This window comes from Spermophilus citellus (assembly GCF_964194105.1).
Source record: "Spermophilus citellus genome assembly, chromosome: 14".
Classification (NCBI taxonomy): domain Eukaryota; kingdom Metazoa; phylum Chordata; class Mammalia; order Rodentia; family Sciuridae; genus Spermophilus; species Spermophilus citellus.
The window spans coordinates 58172132-58186846 of NC_138194.1; the positions used below are offsets into that span (position 1 = coordinate 58172132).

The following is a 14715-nucleotide window of genomic DNA, read 5'->3' on the forward strand; positions in this document are numbered from 1 at the left end:
GCATTGACATATTAATGTTTAAATGGTGGTTATGTTCTTTTTAACTCCCATATCCTATATTATAAACATAGAGGCAAATTCTTAATTAAAAATGTTAAATATATAATAAATTTTATTTATTTATTTATTTAGTGCTAGGAATCAAAGCACCTTGCCAGTGAGCTATATCCAAAGCCCTAGAATTGTCATAAATATAGAATTGATATCTTAATTATATTATCATCAATAAACTTGAGCTAAGTGTTGAAAAAAATAGTCCTCTTTATTTGAAGACTAAATATTTTTTTTCTTGATCTAAATTATAAAGACACTCAGGTATATATATGCCAGAGTTGGTACATATCTATATTGATATTTTTAAAGAATAATGGTTTTCATGGGATTCATTAGGTCAATTCTAAGCAAAGCAAGAAGCAGGCTACATCATCCAGCAAGAAAACAATCTAAGTTAAACAGTATCTGATTTGTAGGACAATCTGAGTAGAAAATATTCAAGAGAAGACACTTGAAATAAAGTTGAAGACACTTACAAAGCTGAAAGAATGTTCATTTAATTTTTAATGTGCTCTTTTGAACCTTATCATTTGACATCTATTTAAGTCAAAGTAGATTTAATTTCATCTTTTTCCCTGAACTAAAGGTTGGTGTCTGATTTTTAAATGTGCACAACCACTCAAAACATCAGTTTTAGCTTACTGCTTTCCTGACTTATTAGAGATATATTTTACAGAAGTGATGCCAAACTATTCAATAAAAATATGCTTTTTATTACCCATTTATTAATTAGTGAGAAGATCTGTGAAGCACCTTGACTTTCAGAAGTAAGAATTTTAAGTATTCTTTAAAAATGTTTCTTATGTCCCGGTGCAGAAGCACACACCTGTCATCCCAGCAACTTGGAAGGCTAAGAAGGCAGGAGAATTATGAGTTCAAAACCAGTGTAAGCATTTTAGCAAGGCCCTAAGCCACTTAGTGAGACCCTGTCTCAGAATAGATACTTCTCAGAAGAGGATATACAATCAATCAACAAATATATGAAAAAATGTTCATCATCTCTAACAATTGAATGCCCCTGGGTTCAATACCTGGTACCAAAAAAAAAAAAGGTGCTTATTATGTTACGTTACATCGTAAATTCAATATTACAAATACATATGTCTACCCTAAATTGTAAAATTTTACTATCGTTAATAGTGTAGATCATTAACATTTTCATTAAAATTTTATACAATGCTCAGTCCTTCTCCAGGTTTCTATTATATGATTGATAACAGCAAAATTAAAATCAATAAAATTTTTGTTGAAGGAAGAGAATATGAAATTACAACATCAGACCTGTATGTTAACATCATAAATGCTGAAGAATTAACCACAAATTTTTCTTATCTTTCACATTATGTTATCAATAACTCATAAGAAGTGTCTTTCAGGACACACATAGTTTCTAACATATATATTTTTATATAGGAATATTTTAAGCAGATACATTTTAATACCATGAAGACTATCGAAGTATTTAAAATATATAAATTATGTACATTTCCTTTCAGTGTCTTTTAGTAGTTTGCATAGCAGAGATTGTTTTATTATTTAGTCCTTTGTGAAGAAATTTTTTATTGTTTTCTCTACTGCTTTATAGAATTTTTTAAAACTTACATAATGTATGTATTTTTGGATCTTATTTTATTTGCTTTCAGTGAATAAAATGACTTCTGAAGGTGGGCATGCTGGTGCATGCCTGTAATCCCAGTGACTCAGAAGGCTAAGGCAGGAGGATTAAAGTTCAAAGCCAGCCTTAGCAACTTGGCAAGGCCCTAAGCAAGTTAGTGAGAATCTGTTTCAAAATAAAAAGGGCTGAGGATGTGGCTTACTGGTTAAGCACTCTGGGTTCAAACTCTGGTACTAAAAAAAAAAAAAAAAAAAAAAGTAGACTTCCAAATTACATAATACTACAATGTCACTTTAGAATAGTACTTTCTGGCAACTGCGTGTTCGTTTCTTTCTTTTGCGTTATTTTACCACTCATCATCTTCTGAGATGGTGAAAGAATGTATAATATCTAGGCTGGATCTATCTACCTGGTCTTCTACCTCTTGTTTTATTCATAGCTTTCACATCATCATCTTTTGGGGAAATGGCTTATACCAAAAACTTCCACAAGTTTTCTTTTTATGGTCCATAGAAAATTGTTTATGAGGTGTTATGTTGTTTCCAATATTATTTTTCTGGCTCACTCGTTAACATATTTTCAGGATAGATTCTTCTTTTGCATTTTCAAGTAGATGTACCCTTTATCAAATTCTTTGTTATCATTTTAATGGTACAATTCTGTTAGTACTACCTACCTAACCCTGGGCAAGTTAACAAACTTTTAGTGCCTAAATTTATTAACAAATTGAACTGATCATATTACCTACTTGTAAACTTTTACAAAAAAATAAGTGAGTTAATATATAAAAGCTAATTTGGAATAGTATCTGGGACATACTAAATGCAAAGTAATTTAGGCCATTAATATTACTTTTTGTTTTCTTCTTCAGGCATCTTTGATTAAAAATAATCAGTATTTTTGAATTACCTATTTTCTTTTATATGCTAGCCTTTTCAACTAAAACCTGGAAAGTAGGGTGATATCTCATTGTCTTAAGTTGATTTCCATTGGTTAAAATACATGCAACAGGGTGGAAACTCCTCTTGCCCACCATTTTGTCTTCTGATACATTACACCGTTGGGGAAAAAAAAAAAATAATAAGCATTGTGGTTTACAAGATTGATTTCTCCTCCCATTCTAAATGGGGAGAAAGGTTTTGTTGTCACATTTGTTGTCAAATTAAGAAGAAGGTGACAAATTAAATGTAAGGACAAGAGTATATAAATCTGTTTAAACTGAATAGAATTTGCTAAAATGAAAAGATGCATGATTTTATACTGATGTGGCTGTTATTGTGGCAAAAAATGGACAAAATTAAGGTAGAAATTTCTTAATGGTCTTAGATAATTTAAATAATGTAAACCTAGCAGATTTTTAAATTCAAGCCAACTGAATTATTTCAAAAGCTTAAAAATATTGTTTATATTCATAAAATGGCTAAATTTTAAACATTTAATTTTGTTTTGTTGATGACAATCCAGATTTAAGGAAAAAGAACGTATTTAAAAATGAATTTGAAGGAAATTTCCTACACAACTATAGAAGAACAGAAATAACAGATTTTTTTTCCTTTTTTTTATTGGTTGTTCAAAACATTACAAAGCTCTTGACATATCATATTTCATACATTAGATTCAAGTGGATTATGAACTCCCATTTTTACTCCAAATACAGATTGCAGAATCACATCGGTTACACATCCACATTTTTACATAATGCCCTATTAGTAACTGTTGTATTCTGCTACCTTTCCTATCCTCTACTATCCCCCCTCCCCTCCCCTCCCATCTTCTCTCTCTACCCCATCTACTGTAATTCATTTCTCTCCTTGTTTATTTTCCCATTCCCCTTACAACCTCTTATATGTAATTTTGTATAACAATGAGGGTCTCCCTCCATTTCCATGCAATTTCCCTTTTCTCTCCCTTTCCCTCCCACCTCATGTCTCTGTTTAATGTTAATAATGGAATTTGAAGGGAAATGGATGGCACTAGAGCAGATTATGCTTAGTGAAGCTAGCCAATCCCTAAAAAACAAATACCAAATGTCTTCTTTGATATAATGAGAGCAACTAAGAACAGAGCAGGGAGGAAGAGCAGGAAGATATAACAGAAATTAAGTAATCATTAATAGGTCAAAATTCAAATGAAAGCTGATTATGATTAAGCAACTTACCTATAGAGTTGTATGTAAAATCCAAGTAATATTGCTTATCTCCTGACATACTAGTGTAGAAGTCACTTACTAGCTATTTATTTAATCCACTGCCTTTCACCAGTGTTCCTTGTGATTAGGTGTGACCATGGGGTTGAAATTTAGTTAGTGGAAATTGAGCAGAAATGTTATAGACACCACTTGCAGGATGGACACATAAAACCTTGGGCACACTTATCTCATTTCTCTTAACTGCTGCCTGAATGTTGACATCTGAGGCAACCTTGGATGTCATGTATTAATTATGGCTAAAACTCCATTCTATGGGAGAGAGCCACTCTCTCCCATCAAATGCACAAGAAATTAAATTCTACCTTGTTAAAAGTCATGGGCATTTCTCTTTTACATTTATTAATAACTATATTATGGGCTTTTAATGTTCATGATCTATCTATATATCTTATTAATACTGGAATAATGAAATAGTTTTTGTGAGTGTGACTACATCAATTCGCAGGCTGTTCTCTAATTGCACACAACTCGATACTGCAAAATGATCAAATGAAGCTACATAATGGAACAATTTCAAAAGAGTTGAGACTATCAAACTTGAAGTCAGTAGTCTAGTGAAATAAAATAAACTTTGTGAAATAAAGATCATTCCAGGAAGATTTTAAAACAAACAACACATGGTTTTAAAAACAAACAAGTAAAAAAAAAACACTGCCATGAAGGTGAAAGCCAAATTTCTTTGAGAGAGAGTTTCCAAGATTTGATAAAACATGCTAAGGTAAGAACTATGCAGTAGAGAGATCATTTTAGAAATTAAAATATCTGTAAGTTTGCCTGTTTAAGGACAGGTTAAGACCTTGACTGCTTAGTCATATGGAGTCCTTCCCTTATCTTCAAAAACCACAGGATAAATAGCTCTAGATTATTCCCTCAGACTGTGTTGCTGGCTGACAGAAAACATCTTCATAATAACCAGATGGCATCTATCTCCTTTCCTCAAAGACAAAAGTTCAAATCCTGTACCTCTGAGACATGTCGTATAGCCATAGAAGCTCTAACATGAACAGAAAGTGTGGGGAGGTATCAGACAGCTGCCAAATTTCTGGGTTTACCTAGGGCATGTACTTTCTATACTAGTGTACCCAAGATTACATCTTTCTTACAGAGTGTTAACTCTCCATGGTTGGCATAAGTCAGGTCCATTGACTCAAGAATCACATCATGAAAATCCTTTGAGTATTCATGAGTGAGTGGGTTGGGATGAAATAATAATTTCACATTGAAAAACAGAATAGATTTAAGAGTTTTGATGTCTCAGGTGACATTTTTATGATTATTAATCTCTCCTTATATTTTTGGACAGCCTGCCACAAGAGTGCTATACCCTTGACTTTAGGCTATGAACTTTCAAAACAGTAAATAGTCATTGTATTGCATTATTTCTGTTAGCAGAATTGCAACTGCAATGGTAAATAGGACATTATTTAGATATTATTCTATCCCAAGTTTTATATATCATTATAATAGGTATTTTTTTGTTCAGAGATGATCAATTTGAAATCTCATTACTTCTTATATATTTGTCTATTTAGAAATAGCTTTGTGGGGGCTGGGGTTGTGGCTCAGAGGTAGAGTGCTTGCCTACCATGCATGAGGCACTGGGTTCGATCCCCAGTACCACATAAAGAATTAAATAAACAAAATAAAGGTATTTAAAAAAAAGAAATAGCTTTGTGATAGGTTTGTGCTTGTATTTATAATTCCACTTAAATTTTATATCATAGCCAAGGAAACTATAAGCTAATGTAATCCAAAATAAAGTTTAACATTCTAGAGTTAAAATTTCCAAACTACTGTCAATATATTATTCTCAAAAACCCTATCATGATAAATATTTTCTTTTGAATTACTCTGGATTTATTTTACTTATTCAATAAACAAAAATTAAAAACTCAATAAAAATAAATAAATTAAAAAATAGAAAAATGGCATAATTTTTTTAGGGATGTATGTGTGTGAAAGAGACAATGAGTATGTCTATGTGTGTGAGACAGAGAGGGAGAATGTGGATATTTATTTTAATTTACTTAATGGCCTTCAGCTTGAGTTTTCAAAAAATATCATGACTATAATCAAATTGATAGGAAAGTAGATAACAATGAATTAAGGGTTACTGGCAACCTAAGACACCGTTTATCTCTTTTGAGGTAGACAGAATTCAAATTGCTTTCATTAGCTGAGCAATATGCTGTGGAAAATGAGCTGGGTGCTTATCAAAAGGCTTTTTCATTTGCATTTTCACTAAATAACCAAGCTGCTCTGTTTTCTCCTTGCTCAAGAGCTGTAAATAGGATAGGAAGAAAATAATTCAGGTAAGTAAGCCAGGGGCATTCCAGGACTAGATTAAAGAAAAACAAAAGTTTATTGATGAAGATGTGAAAATTTTGTCTTGTATTATTTGTGATACAATAGTCTCACATGCAGTTTGGATCTAGTATATATAAAGGCATGAATTCTCCCCACATTCCCCAGTACCACAAGCAAAGCTAGAGGCTGTTCTTTTGATAAATGATCAATACTTCAGCCTGACACTACCCTGGCTGCCCTGCTGTTTCTGGTTAAGAGTTTGAATTTCAATTAAGCAGTAAATCTTTATGGAATTACATTTCCTACAGTCAATTAACATCTCACTAATCCCTTGCAATTCTGAAACATTATTATTTTGTACAGTTCTTTCCTTTAGGCACATTCACAAGGCGAAACATTCTTATTTGAGTGCTAAAGACATATTTTCCTCCAAATGAAAAACCAAGTATCAAACAACTGTTTTAAGTTTTTAGTCATGTGCCTGTATGTGCAGAGAATGTTCTATCATCTCCACAGTATAAGTTAGGAAGCAATCAGATAAACCAGTGGATTCTCTCAGTGACAAGTGACTTAAAGTGATTGCACACCTACAGGCCACAAGCTATATTTCAGATTTTTTTCTATATATCCATTCCTTGAAAAACAATATGCAAAACAAAAAACATTCACAGCAATGATCATACTCAAATGAGTGTAAACATTCCCATTTCATATGTCATCAAATCCCCTTACTGAGTTTTTCTTAAAAACTTTGTCTATTTTTAAAAAGTGCTGGTTGATGCTTTAAAAGCTCACTAATAGAGCACACACCTAAGAATTATTACAACCCTTCTTTGTCAAGGATTTCTGCATACTAAGACAAAATATTGGCAATTTGATAGTTTTCTCCTTCGTATAAGATTTTAATACACTTTAATTTATGAGGCCAAAAAGCCATATTAACACAACTTCAAGACTACAGATTTTAAAGTTTCAGCATAAAGAAGTGATACGTATTTAAGGAGCTAGAAATATTTAATCTTATTTAAACTTTACACAATGTGTACATGTATGGAAATGTTACATGTTGTCCTGAAGTATATATAGTTATTATTTTAAACATTAATTTAAATTTTAAAAATAATGTGACTTTAATAATTGGATATATAATTGCAATAAAAAATTATTTTCTGTTTTCAGAACTTCAAGACCATTATTCCCCTGGAAGCAAACATACTTTTGCCTGTGCCAACAAAATTCTCCCATTAGAAGTACGACTCTTTTTAATAATTTAGAGTGCAAAAACAAAATGCTAACAATTGACTTGAAGTCTGAGTGATTTCATTGGGATGATTGTGTGACTTTGATAAAAATAAAAGAAAATTTCATTTTAAGTGATACCAGAATTAAACATTTTTTTTAGTTTTTTTTTCTTCTTTTTTTTCTTATTTCTTAGATACATCACAAAGAATCAAACTTTAGGGTTCAACAACCATGTTGCCAGATATTGTATTATTAGATGCTTAGATATAGTTTAAATAGTCCTGCATAGAAAGAGCTTCCACTCACATTCTTCATAGCCTGCAATTTAAACTACATGGTAAGAATAAGAAAATACACATCAGACAGAGGCTTTTTGAACTGATGGCTATTTAGCCAGCTTTTAAACATTAATCTGCTTGACTCCAAGGTTTTTGGCTTTTCATTCCACTACACTTGAAATCTCCTGATAAATCTGTCTCTGTCTTTTAAATAAAAAGTTTTGAAAAATTTAAATATAATTTATTTTGGAAAACAAGAACAGTTGTGTTTTCTTTGAAAACTGATTGCTACTTTAACTCAACCTCATTCTATCCATTACATGTTTGAACCCTGGGTGTCCTAAATGTGCGAAGCTATTACAATAATCCAGCTAACTAAACCTTCTAATTCATTAACAAAGCTTCATTTCATGACTAGACTTAACTCATCAAGGAGGAATTAAGAGTTTTATTAGCTGATTAGTTGTCATCAAAGCTATGCATTCTTGTAGAAAGAACAACATTCTACAATAGAGAGGAGGGAAAATAAATCTTAAAAGAATTAGGCACATGGATGCTTAGGAATCATATAAGTCTAAGATGCTATAATTGAATGTTAAAAAAATCAGAATCAAAATATGCATTTTTGTCTAGAAACACGTGTCTTTTATTCAAGTAACTATCATGTTAGTTGTTTTATCATGAAGTTGTTTTTAAATTTATAGTATTTACAAATACAGTGTAAGGTTTTAATCTTTAACCAAAAGAACATATGCATAAATATATTATCTACTGACTCATATCAATTCTTGTTCTAAAACATAACAAGCCTTACATATTGCTTTATAACTTTAAAGGAAAATTTAGAATCAATGGCTTACGCTCCTAAATTAGTAAATCCCTGGGGCATTCTAAAAATAAAAATAAGTCTATTTACACTGCAAAGAAAGTATAAACTTACCATCATGATTAGGATTTCCTAGTGTCCATGGCTCATCTGAATCAAAATGAGTATCTCCTCCAATTCCTGGTCCAGGGAAATAGGCATGTGCCAAAAATCCTCCCTCCCCATCAAAGGGAGAACTGTCTCCATGAAAACCAGATGCAAATATAATGGTTATATCCACATCACGTTTGCCATTTTCTAATTCACTGTAGGGAACTTCTTCAAATGTCAGAGGAGTTACATTCTGCCACACATCAAAGGCACGGCGAATAGCCTTACGGGTCTCAGGGTCTCCTACTTTAGGAGTTACGTTCTTTATGCTGAAAGTTAGAAAAGACAATAATTAGCTTGGCTCTATTATGTCAATCTTATTTCAGATTTAGATCATAGCTCAGTAAAATGTAAAGGAAAAAACTAATAATATTAAATTAAAATGAAATTTATGTATTCTTCTTGTCTTCATAGCTAGTTTTTACTCTCTTGGGATCATTTAATTATCAGTAGTATAGTGTTTAATTATCAATATTATCAGTGAGAAGATCTTTGCAGAATGGTTAAATGGTTAACAGTCAATTTGCCTCCTGGAGAATAATGCAGGAAGGGAGATCTGCCAAACAATCAAACATGTACAATGGGTTCAATTTAAAATAAAAATTTCAATTTCTTCATGTTTTTAATTATTTAGAGGTACATAATTGTATCTGCACACATCAATTTCAAATATTGTACTCATGCTTTTCTTTATTTATGAAAACTAATTCAGCAGACATAATCACTTCTTATGTTTTAAACAAAAGATTATAATTTCTGATACACTATTATTTTAACTTTTCTAATTAAAAATGAACTGAGTAATCATATATGAATTTAAAGAAACAAATCAGACTATTTAGTTTGTTCTTATGCTAACACAAACAATGAAATATTATCAATATTATTCTTGATTATGTTTATACTAATCAGATATTTATTTTTTCTAGATAATTTGTTTTTTTCTAACTGAAACATAAATGAAACTAATATGTATGTATATGTGTGTATATATGCATAAAATAGATATGCATACATATATGTATATAGATAAATACTTATGTATATAAATATATATATAGAGAGATTTATATAAATGTATATATTTATATAAGTATATTTATATATTTATATAATATATAGTTTTATGGTTTGGATATGAGGTGTCCCCCAAAGCTCATGTGTGAGACTATGCAAGAAAGTTTAGAGGAGAAGTGATTGGGTTGTGAGAGTCTTAACCCAATGAGTGATGGAGATCTACTGTGTGGTAACTGAAGTGGTAGGGTGTGGCTGGAGGTGGCGGCTTTGGGATATATATTTGTAGCTGGCAAGTGGAGAAACTCTCTCTGCTTCCTGTTCACCATGATGTGAGCTGCTTCCCTCTGCTACATTCTTCCAATATGATGTTCAGCCTCACCTTGAGTCCCAGAAAATGGAGCTAGCCTTCTATGGACTAAGACCTCTGAAACCATGAGCCCTCAAAGTTTTCCTCCTCTATAGTTCTGGTCTGATCCTTTAGTCACAGAAATGAAAAAGCTTTCTCTCTCTCATATATATATATATATATATATATATATATATATATATATATATATATTTTTTTTTTTTTTTTTTTTTTTTCCTCCTCTGAGGATTGAACCCAGGGGTGCTTTACCACTGAGCCACATCCCCAGTACTTTTTTATTTTTTCATTTTGAGATAGGATCTCACTAAGTTGCTTAGGGTTCTAACTGAATTGCTCAGGCTGGTCTTGAACTTGTGATCCTCCTGCCTCAGCCTCCCAAGTCACTGGGATCACAGGTATGTGCCACTGTGCCTGGCTAATGTGTGTGTGTGTGTGTGTGTGTGTGTGTGTGTGTGTGTGTTTTGTGTGTATGTATTTATTTAGTAATTTTTTTTACAGTACTGGGGATTGAACCCAGGGCCTTGTGCAGGCAAGGCAAGCATTCTATCAACTGAGCTATATCCCTAGCCCTCGTCTATATATTTTTAACATTGCAATACAATAAACCCTCGACATGAATGTACAACACACTGGATAAATTCCACAGGAGTGATAAGTGAGTTTCAAACCCCTTCAAACAATAATGTCTTTCAAATGTGAATTTATACTAAGAAAATATTTTAGTAAAAAAAGACTATAATGTTCAAGAACTGGAAGCTAGTGATGGAGTGATAGTCAAATTACAGTGTCTCTAATGTATGTCATTGTACATATAGAACTCAAAATTATTTTGCTTTTAAAATTTATTCATCAGCATATAAAACCTTTTAGCCAGGTGTGGTGATGCATGCTTGTAATCCCAAGGGGTTGGGAGGCTGAGGCAGGAGTTCAAAGCCAGCCTCAGCAATAGTGAGGTGTTAAGCAACTCAGTGAGACCCTGTCTCTAAATAAAATACAAAATAGGGCTGGGGATGAGGCTCAGAGGTCAAGTGCCCCTGAGTTTAATCCCCCTCCCCTGCCAAAAAAAGTAAAAACTTTTAATATATACTTTCCAGTGGCAAAGAATAATATGGAGACGATATTCAACCCAATTGTAACCATGTTCAGATACCTACAATGGCAGTCAAGAGTTATGCTAAAGTAATAATTGTATTATTTGAGCATTTACTATAAGCCAGGCAAGCACTTTACAAAGTCTAATTATATTCCTGGAACAACCCAATGAGATGGGCTTTTATACCTATCTTACAAAAAAGGAAGTTAAGGTTTACAGGAATCTAGAGGAATTTTTCTAAGTGTCAGATCTGGAGAGCTTTAAAAAGCTTTATCCTAAGCATTGTCAGAATCCATTGTCTTGAATTCTATTGCTAGTTCTTTATATGAAAAGTAAGGTTTCCAATGACTAATTAATGGTCACTATTATTCATTATATACAAGAAAAAAGCAGCAATCCATGTAGAAATGGAATGAAAGAGAGGAGTACTACAGAAAGAAATGGTAAGTGGAAGGTCTTCAAGTGGAGATAATCTTAGTAATTCAAATGATAGCATGGTACCTGGTATAGGTTAGAAAGCAGGTTGGGTGAGGGTCAGGACATTGCTCTGAGTCACTGCAGCATCAGGAGCATCTTATTCTTCAAATAGATAACTTGAGCCATGATGTAGAAAATATATTAAAGCAGAACAAAAGTTGAAACAGGAAGACCCATTGGGAACTATTGTAATTACAAGTCTAGGTGCTTTGGACCAGTGGTAGTAGAAGAGACACTGAGAAGTAGTTGTATTTTGGATGTGCTTTGACGATAAACCCACTATAACTTATGATTAGTCATAAGCTGTGAGAGAAAAGGAAGAGCTGAGGAAGGCACCACAAATTTTTTACCCCAGCCAAGCCATGAACAGAGTAAAATAATTCATGCCTTCTCAGGGAGAAAGGTAGGCAGTGTTCTGTTGTTATTTTGTTAGTTGGATTTAATTCTGTGTCCTACTCAGTATTGTGCTCTGAGTTATATTTTGAGAAAGAATGAACATCTACATTGAGCACTACAGACCTATGTCTAGCTTGGTCTCTAAATTTCCTGTTTTGTGGGTGAAGAGGTATGCAGAATAATGTCGGAACTCTGAATACTGACTTACCATATAATAGGTACTGGCCTAGATGCTAGAATCTTCTGTTACAGTGCTCACATATTTTAGTGACAAGAGATAGACAATGAAAAGAACATAAAACAGTGATAATTTCAGATGGCAACATGAGGGGTGGGAAGGTGAAGAGATTATAAAAATTATTTCAATGACAGGAGGAATGAAAAGAAACCCAGTACTGAGTTTCCCACCAGAAGGAACAATAAGCAGGTCAAGCAAACTGGGTCAGTTCAAAGCATGTGCCTGCTGAGTGAGTCGGGGTAAAATGAACATGACAGACAATGATACAAAACGAGAGAGGACTGGAGGGAATTGGATTGCATTCTGTGAAGGGGGAAGCCACTGCAGAATTATAAGCACAGAAGTTCCTTGATATTATTCCAGTCACAAATATGGAAAATGGAGAAGGGGACAAGAATGGAAATAATAAAACATTTCAGAAGTCACACAAGAGAAGATAGAAATGTGGATAAGGATGGTAGCCATGGAGACAAACAGGACTGGTTTTTACTATATTTTCTAAAAGATTATATTTTGCTATATTTTCTAAGAGAACTGTTAATGTGGATTGGTGATGAATTCCATGTGAAAAAGAGAAATTAATTGTTTACTTCAAGTAATAAATAATAATACAAATAGGAAAAATAAAATTATCAGTAGGACTTATATACAAGTTCACAATGATTCTGAGAAAACAAAGCAAAAATACAGTAAAGGATAATGAATGTGGAGCACTGTCTGGATTTGAAAAATACATCCTTGCATTTTTTGAAGCTATGTACTAAGGAACTTCCAAAATACTTCAACACAATACATGTGGTGTCATTAATAAATATAAGACATACAAACGTGCTTCAGAATCAGAGCTCAAGTTCTGAAACCAGTGTAAACAAAAATAGGAGTTTAGAAACTTTTATGCCATTGAGAGGTATATTTTGTATTTACTAATATCTAAAATAAAAAGTACACAGAGAGATCATGTGTAATAAGAGTAAAATAGACTGATATTCTGAACAATTCTAATAAGGAATGAGCAAAAGATTAAATATACTAACAAAAAATAAATGCTATAAAATAAATATAATGAAAGTTTATTCTGAAAAACTTAACAAAGCTAAATTAATTTTAAAATATTTTACTTGCTTTTTCTTCTTTTTGATAAAATTAATATACTTCTTAAGACAATGGGTTTATTTTTCTCAAGTCTGTATCTGGTTATTTCATTATTCTATTTCAATGATTCTTTCAAACTTCAATTTTAATACATTTTGGAAATTCAACCTAAAAAGTTGATAATAGTTATCTTTCATATTAGATCACACTTTATACAATTTTACATAATATTGATGAAGGGAAAAGTTCTAGATGTTACTCATCAGAATACTGGTACTGGCAAAAAAGTATGTCATTTAGCTGACAATAGGTCATTGCAAAAAGTTAGAATTTTCTAGTTTTAACATCATCAGATCCATACCAGAATAAAAATTCTACATACTTAAGATTATTGATCCTTCCATTTTTTGATATACTGATAAATCTCTTTCAAAGTTACATTACTGTTTTATCTCTAATAGAGAAAACAAGAAAAAATAGCTACATACCTTTGCAATAAAACTATTATTCTTGTGTCAAAATTATTTTTATATGAATAAAGTTAAATAGCATTTACAATTAAATAGAAAATTATTTATTTGGAACAGCTCACTAATATTTTATGCAAAATTATTATCAACTAAAGAAAATCTACTGTATAGGAAAATAGACATTTGCTGAGAATATAAACTAGATAAATAACATGGTTGAATTATGAGAATATATAGAGAATATTTTATAATGTTCTATCATGATAAACTGAAAAAACTAATTTACTTTTATTAGTATTATTTTTGTATAGTCATGGCTTCACAACATTTTTATGTACCAGAAATTGTCAGGGAATGTAAATTAAATATGTAATCCCTCCAACAAAACTTACATTAAATAATTGGTTATTTCTCAAGTTGCTGGCTTTCTAGACAAGACAGATTTAAGTACATATACCTTGGGTCTAATTTAAAAAGGGTCCCTTTCTCAGTTTATTATGTGTCTCCCGGACACATGAGTTGAGTTCTCTTTGAAGTCAACAGGATCATCAAACTCAGTGTGCTTTTTGAGTTCAGAGGGAATGATGAAAACATTTCTCCTAATAAACTGATTATTCTTTAGCAACTTCTGAGTATCTTTGCTATATATAAATTATTAAAGTAAAATAACTTCTAGTGTGCTTTCAGTTGTCATAGAGGCATTCATTTAAAATCAAGGGTAGCTAAAGGATGAATATACTGTGAAAATCAAAACTAATCAATATAACACATCATAGCATTACATGAATAAATACACTATGATTTTAAAAATAGGCTCACCTAGCAATTTAGGTTCCTGTCCCAATGCCCCTCCATTACATAACATTTTGAAATCTAGAACTCTG

The 14715-nt window shown here is 31.9% G+C and overlaps 1 protein-coding gene across 1 annotated transcript in view; it reads right to left on the reverse strand.

The window, feature by feature from the left end:
• MMP16 (matrix metallopeptidase 16) overlaps nucleotides 1-14715 on the reverse strand; it is a 279495-nt gene that overhangs the window by 114587 nt on the left and 150193 nt on the right. The window contains exon 4 of the mRNA XM_081266469.1: nucleotides 8646-8950. Within this exon, the coding sequence (XP_081122595.1) occupies nucleotides 8646-8950 (305 nt within the window). The remainder of the gene's footprint in view (nucleotides 1-8645; nucleotides 8951-14715) is intronic.